General features: G+C 43.1%; 1 protein-coding gene across 3 annotated transcripts in view; it reads left to right on the top strand.

The window, feature by feature from the left end:
* Positions 1-441: 441 nt before the first annotated feature.
* Positions 442-8,979, top strand: part of LOC122558866 (hyaluronidase-1-like) — a 55,365-nt gene continuing 46,827 nt past the window's right edge. The window contains exons 1-2 of one of the 3 annotated variants that reach the window (XM_043707730.1): positions 442-1,016; positions 5,390-5,509. In XM_043707730.1, coding sequence (XP_043563665.1) covers positions 5,435-5,509 — 75 coding nt within the window. In that variant the 5' untranslated portion in view covers positions 442-1,016; positions 5,390-5,434. Of the gene's footprint in view, positions 1,017-1,966; positions 4,819-5,389; positions 5,510-8,979 lie in introns of those variants that run through there. The other 2 variants (XM_043707729.1, XM_043707732.1) reach the window with 2 other exon arrangements.

Below are 8,979 nucleotides of genomic sequence, written 5' to 3'. Positions count from 1 at the left end.
CTGGTCGGCATGGACAGGATGGACCGAAGGGTCTGTTTCCATGCTGTATATCTCTATGACTGCAGATGCTGGATATCAGAAACAAAAACAGAAATTACTGGAAAATCTCAGCATATTTGGCATTTTATGGGGATAGTAATCGGGTTAACGTTTTCAGGTTTAGTAACCTTTCTTTTTATGTCTTTCTTCATTTCGTTCAGCCACGATCCACTGGATCCGTCTCGGAAGGACCGCTCCTCCTCTTCCCTCCAGTCGGTGGCGCTGTCTGCGGCGGGCTGGCTCTTCCTCTTCCCTCCAGTCGGTGGCGCTGTCTGCGGCGGGACCGCTCCTTCTCTTACCCACCCCCCCAAGTCGGTGGCACTAACTGCGGCGAATCCCAGTCGTACTCTTCCCTCCAGTCGGTGGCGCTGTCTGTGGCGGGACCGCTCCTTCTCTTGCCCACCTCTCCCCCACCCCCAGTTGGTGGCACGAACTGCGGCGACTCTCAGTCGTACTCTTCCCTCCAGTCGGTGGCGCTGTCTGCGCAGGGACCGATCCTTCCCTTGCCCGTTAGCCCCCCCCCCGCAAGTCGGGGACACTAACTGCGGTGAATCCCACTCCTACTCTTCCCTCCAGTCGGTGGCGCTGTCAACGGCGCGTAACCTCCTATTCATCCCTCCAGTCGGTTGGTCTTTCTGCGGCGAATCTCCCTCCTGCTCTTCTCTCCAGTCGGTGCCGCCGTCTGCGGCGGGTGCATTCCTATTCTTCCCGTCAATTGGTGGCGCTGTATGCGGCGAATCCCACTCCTGTTCTTCCCGCCAATTGGTGGTGCAGTCTGCGGCGGGAGCACGCCTGCTCTTCCCTCCAGCCGGTGGCGCTGTCTGCGGCGGGCCGGCTCCCGCTCTTCCCTCCAGCCGGTGGCGCTGTCTGCGGCGGACCGGTTTCTGCTCTTCATTCCCCTTCAGTCGGTGGAGGCCGGGATGGTTTATGGTTTAAGACTGTGACCGTCGGCGGGTCGCGGGCAGCGGAATGAACACGTTAGTGTTTGTTGGGAAATCACTTCCATAACGTGCTGTGTTATGATGGAGAACTGAGCCTGGATTTGAGGAATTGTGCATGAAAAGCCTGGGCCTTGCCTGAATGGGTTTGGAGGGGTTGGGGTGAGGGTGGAGGTGGATGGAACTGGCTCCTGGGATAAAGAGTCTGCAGCAAACAATAATCCACCCGGCATCACATTGTGGTTCTATACTGAACAAATGGAAGACGTTTTGTGGCATTTTAGAGCCGGTGACTGACTGTATATGGAATAGTGTCTGTGAAACTTCAGAGCCCATAATTGTGAATGCTCTGAAAGCAGGAATGTGGAAAAAATATATACTGGGCCATGAGCACACACTGTGGCCTAACAGAACCCAGTGTCCAGAAATACAAACAGAAAATGCTGGAGAAACTCAGCACGTCTGACAGCATCTGTGAAGAAAGAAACAGAGTTTACGTTTCGAGCCCGATGTGGCCCCCTCAGTATTTGGGATTGTAGAGTGAGAAGCTCAGTGTTTGCAAGTTCAGATTACTTACAGTGTGGAAATAGGCCCTTCGGCCCAACAAGTCCACACCGACCCTCTGAAGTGCAACCCACCCAGGCCCCTCCCCTACATTTACCCTTTCACCTAACACTACGGGCAATTTGGCATGGCTAATTCACCTAACCTGCACATTTTTGGATTGTGGGACATAGAAATTGCAAAAAAAAACACTGACAAGGGAAAGATGGATGCAGCACGATAGCATTCAAACATGCCAGGGTCAGGAACTGGAGCCAGGTGTCAGAAATTGCATGGAACTTCACTGGGGTTGTGACTGCTGGCTGGGTCAATAAGTATGTTTGAGGACTTGATAGATCTTTAATCAGCAAGGGAGTCAAGGATAACAAGGAAAAAGCAGGAAATTGGAGTTGAGAATTTATTAGGTTAGTCATGATCTTGTTGAATGGTGGAATAGACTTGAGATGAATGACCTACCACTTTTGATCTTAAAGTGTAGTGCAAATATAAATGCCTGCAATCAGAATGTCAGTGAATAAAGTGAAGTTGTGTCTGAGGAACTGTGGCACTGTTGAGAGTGACCTGTCAGTTTCAATACACAATGTCTTAGACATTCTTTATGCCCTCTTCAGAATCATCAAATGATACAGAACAAAGGAGGCCATTCAGTGCTTTGTTTCCATGTAGCTCTTTGTTAAAGCTAGTCCCACTCACTCGCCTGTTGTATACAACCCAGTACTTTTTGTTTGTTCTGATGAGTGCAAGACAAAACTTCAGCAATATTCAAGTTCTATACCACACCTTCAAGTGACTTTTTGTAAATATTGAATCCTTAGAGGCTAAGATAGGAGAAATTATGGAAAATGAAGGGATAGCAGATAAGTTAAACAAATGTATTGTGTCAGTCTTCACAGTGGACAACATAAGTTGTACACCAGAACTAGAAGATAACCTAGGGTGGAAATTTTAATTAGTGCCACAGAGAAAACTACTGGGCAAACTCAAGTAACTTAAAGCTAGGGCCTGGCAGAAGGCTATAACTCATTGAAGATATTTCAGCAAAGGTTCTCTAGATAGGTCCCTGAGAGGAGAAAGTTGTCTTGAGGGACTGTGTGAATTGATCTGTATTCTCTGGAGTTGAGAAGGATGAAATCTTGTCTCATTGAAAATAAGATAATGAAGAGTTTTGACAGGATAGGAATGTTGCCTCCAATTTCTGATTTACAGACTAAATTTCAAAGTGGCACGTTCAGTAATGACTGACTCATTAGTCTTATCACCAGGAAAGCTTGCTGAATTGTGAGCTGACCGGCATGCTTCTTAGTCTATTGCAGGTCTCAACTGTGGAGTCTTGCCTTCCCAGAAGGTGCTAGTCACTCAGAGCCCAGTAGCACCAGGGTCCTAAAGATTGTCAACCAATGTCTGGTCTTTAAGGGAGATGGTAGTAGTTTTCTTTTGCTGGTCACAGAGAGGGATTGGCATTAATGGTAATGGAGTGTGTTTATAGAAGCCCCCTCCCTTCCATCTTTATTACCAGTTGTCCCCATATTGGGACAAATAGAGTCTTCTATCTAACCCAGCAGCTCAGGTAGCCCGGGTTTCACAGTTGGGAAAACAACCAGTATTGGTGCTAAGCGAAGCCTGTAAGTGGTTGTTAATTGACCGCTTAAGAGCCTTAATTAAGTTAAGAACGTAGTCCTGAACCTTCTCACCCATAACTTAACTGGGATGGCGCAAGTATTTTTCTAGGGCCAACTCACTCAATTATTCCTTCTCACCACCTCCAATGAGGAGTAAATTCTGCCCCAGAATTGTTTCCAGTGGCACAGGAATCTAGAACACAAGCATTTCCAGAAAAAGGGATCAATCATTTAGGAGTGAGATGAGGAAAATTTTCTTCATTCAAACAATGTGACTCCTTTGAAATCTCTGCCCCAAGAGGGTTGTGGATGCTGCAACTTTGAAGACATTTAAGATGGAGTAAGGCAGATTCCTCATGTGTCAGGGAATCAAGGGATATGGGAAGCAGTTGGGAAAGTGGAACTGAAGCCCATGAATGGGGAAGTTGGCTCATTGAGTTATATGGGCTACTCCTGCTCCTGTTTATTTTGTCTTTAATACGTTCCTCATTAGATGTCAGTGTGCATTCCAGTAACGATAACTAGGTGGTAATCAGGAGTGGGCAAGCTGACTAAGCTATCCCCTCAGTCGTCCTCAGGCACTTAAATTCACTTGAAACAGCCTAAAGCATTCAACTAAGATGAGTCAACTCAACACAGACCAAGGATTCAACCTGTGACATTTTTGGTCTCTGTAACTTAGCTGCACATTGGACAGTTGAACTATCAACTCCACCAATAAATAACTATTTTAGATCAGTGGTTAGTTTACACGGCTTTGTTTTAACACCATCTTGATTGTGAAATCAGATATTATAAATAAATGATCTTCTAACATTTAAACCCCTGAAGCTTTCAGCACTCTTTATCACAACTGCTCCACATCAAGAAGCCAGCTCATGGTTAATGGAGAAAGGCACAAGCCAGGACAGTGGAGTGGTGTTGTGACACTAAACATAAACTCAAATGAGTTGCCCCTTTTCAGGCTTTATTAAAGGAAATATCTAACGATTGTTTTCAGGGGCCCTTGGTTTTAGCAAGTGTAGAGGCAAAAGGAATCGATTGCTCAGCATGTTAAATATCTCATATCTTGTAAACATTTATCAAGTTCAGTAATTCTTAGCAGCATTAATGCTTCCTATTGTTGTGTGACATGATAGAACTCTTAAATGAAGAATGGATTTTTGAGCTGTAATGAAGGAATCAGTAGAAGAGAGATGGAGAATGGGATGGGCGGAATTGAATTGACATAAAATGGCCACATTAAGGGGAAGTCATACCTGACAAATTAGAATTCTTTAAGGAAGTAGCAATCAGGATAGATAAAGGAGAACGAGTTGATGTAATACATTTCCAAAAGGTATTTGACAAAGTACCATATGTAAGGCTACTTAATTAGATAAGAGCCTATGGGGTTGCAGATAGTACTTTAGCATTGGTAGAGGATTGGCTAGCTAATAGAAGACAGAGAGCTGCGATAAGGCAGCCAGTGTCAGAATGGCAACCTGTAATTAGTAGATTGCCTCAGTAATCAGTGCTCGTGCCACGATTGTTTACAATATTTATTAAGGAATTGCATGAGGAAAGTGAATGCTCAATAGCCATGTTTATGTATAACACAAAAATAGGTGGGAAGGGAAATGATGAGGATGACACAGTGTATAGAGGGATGTAGACAAGTTGAGTGACTTTGTGAAAATTTCAGCAGATGCAATATGATTTGTGTAATGTACTTTGGCAGGAGGAATAGAGGAGCTTAAAATTATTTAAATGGTGAAAGGGTGCAGAAACCTGCAGTAGAGAGTGGTTTGGAAGTCCTTGTGTATAAATCACAAAGAAATGGCATTTAAGTTCAGCAGGTGAAATGTTGGCCTTTAATTTGAAGAGTATGGAGTATAACAATAGGGAAGTCTTGTTAAATCTATACAAAGCACTAGTTAGACTCCATCTGCAGTACAGTGAACAGAGGCTATGTCGTTAAGTGTATTCAAGGCTGAGAGACAGATTTTAAATCAGTAATGGAATCCAGGCTGATAGAGAAAAGGCAAGAAAGTGGAATTAAGGATTATCAGATCAGTCATGCTCTCATTGAACAGTGGAGCAGACATGAGTGACCCAAGAGCTTACTTCTGCTTCTATGCCTCATGGGCGTGAAACGAAACTCAACCTGCATGCTATTTTCCTATTCATTAATATTGAGTGGCCAAACCTACAGACATTCTTACTCATTAATTTCTTGCCCTGCTGCAGGCATACATCTCATTGGTTGAATGTAGAATACTGGTTTTCGTGGGTATGTCGAAGAGCTGGGCCAGTCCCCCTACAGCGACTGATGGAAGATGTGCACAGCCAGGTGAAGAAAAAATTGAGGTAAATTCAGAGGCAAAATGACTGACTCAGTCAGACTAATATACCCTTTTGGACAATGCCTCAATGCCTTCAAAAAGTCATGAATGCTGAATCTTTCCACCTCTACTTACTTGTTTAAGGCAGTGCTTAACACCCATGGTTTGACCCAGCTTTTTCTCACACGTACAAATATCTGCCCCTGTGTTCATTTTGTCTGATTACTGTCCTGTGAATAATTTTGGTTTGTTTCAAATGGTGTTGTTTATGTCTTAATGTTAATGTTGTATTTGCTCTTGACCGTCCATACAACTGTACCATTCTCTAGAGTTTGTTTCAGTCGTCATTCTATCATAATTAATCTATTTCTGGTGTTTGAAAATATTGCCCCTCACAAGAACGCCTGTTGTCCCCATCTAATGGTGTTCACTACAACTTCTATATCCTCATGCAGCTTAAGGTACCCCAGAAACCATGATCAGAATGAATGCATTCTCCTAGAAACTTAAGATGACCAGTGAACAACCGGGTGCTCCCAGAGTACTTTTAGGTACAGAGATCCAGGATTTTAACCCAACAACAGTGAAGGAATAGTGATATAAGCTCCAAGTCAGGTTGTTAACTGAGGAGAACTTGCAGGTGATGGTGTTCTTATGCATCCTGTAATCCTGTCCTTCTAAATAATAGAGGTCATGAGTTTGGAAGGTGCTCTTGAGGAATCTTGAGATGGGCATCTTGTAGATGGCACACACTCCTGCCAGTGCCTTGGTGGTGGAAGCAGTGAATGTTGAAGGTGTTTAATGGGTGCCAGTCGAGCAGACAGCTTTGTCCTGGATGCTGTTGAACTTTGTGAGTATTGTTCAAGCTGTGCTAATCCAGATAAGTAAAGAGTATTCTATCACACTCTTGACTAGTGCCTTGTAGGTAGTGGAAAGATTTAGGGGAGTCAGATTAGTTACTTGCTGCAGAAATCCTAGCCTCTCTCCTATTTTTGTGGCCAAGGTATGTTTACTCCATCTAAGTTTCTGGTCAGTGTTCAACCCCCTGGGATGTTGATGGCAAGGATTCATGGGTTGTTGCTTAACTGTCTCTTGTTGGGGATTGTCAATAACTTGGAGCTATGTAGTGCTTGTCACTTATCAGCTTGTATTCAGAAACAGGACCTTTCAATGCTACATTGTACAGCCCTCTGGACTGAACATCGAGATTGAGTTCAAAAACTTCAAATCATAACCTCTGTCTGCAGTGTGATTCAGCTTTTTTCTTATTTGGAGAGATGCTATTCAGCCATTCTAACCTCATCTGGATATACCTTTTGCTTATTTTCGGTCCCCATTACTCTCTTATGGCTTTTGTATCATGAAACCCCTTTGTCATTTAACCTCTTCTGGCATTGGCCATATCATGGTGTTATGGACTGGACCAGGCCAGACCCCTCAAAACATGTTGCCTTACTAGTTGTTTTAAGCAGGTGTAACACAGATATTCCAGGAGGGATGCAGCTGGTCAAACCACTTAATTTTGAACAAAACAGAATTTATTTACAAGATTACCAAATGAAACACAAACAAAAGAGAACAGAATACAGAATAACATAACTTATCCAAAAGCCTAACAGATTATAACATCTCAATGATGCAGTTCCCAACACTAGCAACAATCCCCATAAACAGCCCTTGGCACAAAAGGTAAAATCAAACACAGGGTCTTACAGGAGAGAGGGAAGATCAGCATGGACCTGTGACTTTGGGTCCAGCAGCTTCAAAACATCCCTTTTTTTTCCTTCTTCCATCTCCCTTTCAGTTGCTCAGCTTTCCATCTTTCCTCAGTTCTAATGAAGGGGCATCAATCTGAGACTATAACTCTGTTTCTCTCCATAGATGCTGCATAATCCAAGGTTTATGGCTAAAATCTGTTCTAAACGCATGGTTCTGTAAGGTAGCAGTGGGAAACAGTTATTTCTTTCTCCTGACTATTTTCTCCTTCCTTACAGGCATATGCTGAAATATATTTTGACATATAGTGGCAGTACTTTAGTACCATTAATATTAATGTTTGAAAATGAGTACCAGCAGGATTGTTGTTTTTCTTCTTGAGATATGAATATTACAAAAAAAAGGCTAATATTTGTTCTTTGTCCCTAATTAAACTTGCTGTTGGTGAGCTGCCTTTCTGAACCGCTTGAGTCTATCTGGTATACAGTGCAGTCAGGAGATTTTGAATTAGTGACACTGACTGAAAGGCAATGTAGTTTCAAGTCAGAATGGTGTATCTTTGGAGGGGAACTTGCAGCTGGCAGTTTTCCATTTATCTGTTCCCATGTCCTTCTAGATGGTAGAGGTCAAAGAGAAGACACTGTCAGAAGAGCTTTGGCGAGTTGCTGCAATGCGTCTTTGTAGCTGATACACATTGCTGCCGCTGTGAGTGAGGGTTGAAGAGGGAATATGTTTAAGGTAGTGGATGGAGTGCTAATCAAGCAGGCTGTTTTGTCTTTGATGGCATCAAGCTTCTTGAATATTGTTGGAATTGCATTTATCCAGGCAAGTAAATAGTATTCCATTGCACTCATGTCTTTCACTTTGTAGATGGTGGACAGCTTTGGAGAGTCAGGAGGTGAATTATCTGCTGCAGAATTCTGACCCCTTCTTGTAGCCACAATATTTACCACAGTATGGCTGGTCCTTTTCAGTTTGTGATAAATGGTAACCCCCAGGATATTGTTAGTGAGGGATTCAATGATGACAGTGCCTTTGGATGTCAAGAGAGATGACTAGATTCCCTCTTGTTGGAGATGCTCATTGCCTAGAAGTTGTATGCCATAAATGTTAATTGGGACTTATCAGTTTAAGACCTGAATGCTATCCAAGTCAAGCTGTATTTGGACATGAACTGCTTCAGTATCTGAGGTATTGCAAACGGAGCTGAAGATTGTGCAGTCATCAATGAAGATCTTGCTTTTGCCTTTATGAAGAAGGCAAGGTCATTGATGAAGCAGCTGAAAATGGTTGGACCTAGAACACTTTCTTAACGAACTCCTGCAGTGATATCCTGGAGCTGAGATTCGTTATAGAGCACTATCACAATGTTATGCTCATCCATTGTCCAAACCTATGCATTAGGCACTACAATGAGATGACCTCTGGTGAATTTTGCTTCCTGGTTTTTAAATACTCCTGCTATCTATAAACAAGAACTGCTGAGGCCTCTTGCAGCTTAAATTGTGTGCCTCGAGAGAAAGTGTTGTTCAGCATTACAACCAAACCTGGTTTTGGCATTAAGTAGAGTCTTCATAGTCCCCACAGAAGCTGCTGTATAAATAATTTGGGAAATTTCCCCTTCTCAAATCCACAACCTAATTCTAGTACCTTTTGGTTAAGATCTGTTTTCTTAGTACTGCTAGGCTGTAAATCTGAGATCTTCCTGATTAGATTTTAGATTAGATTAGATTAGATTAGATTACTTAGTGTGGAAACAGGCCCTTCGGCCCGACAAGT

This window comes from Chiloscyllium plagiosum, chromosome 18 (assembly GCF_004010195.1).
Source record: "Chiloscyllium plagiosum isolate BGI_BamShark_2017 chromosome 18, ASM401019v2, whole genome shotgun sequence".
Taxonomy (NCBI): domain Eukaryota; kingdom Metazoa; phylum Chordata; class Chondrichthyes; order Orectolobiformes; family Hemiscylliidae; genus Chiloscyllium; species Chiloscyllium plagiosum.
This window is presented reverse-complemented; position numbering and strand designations above follow the sequence as displayed.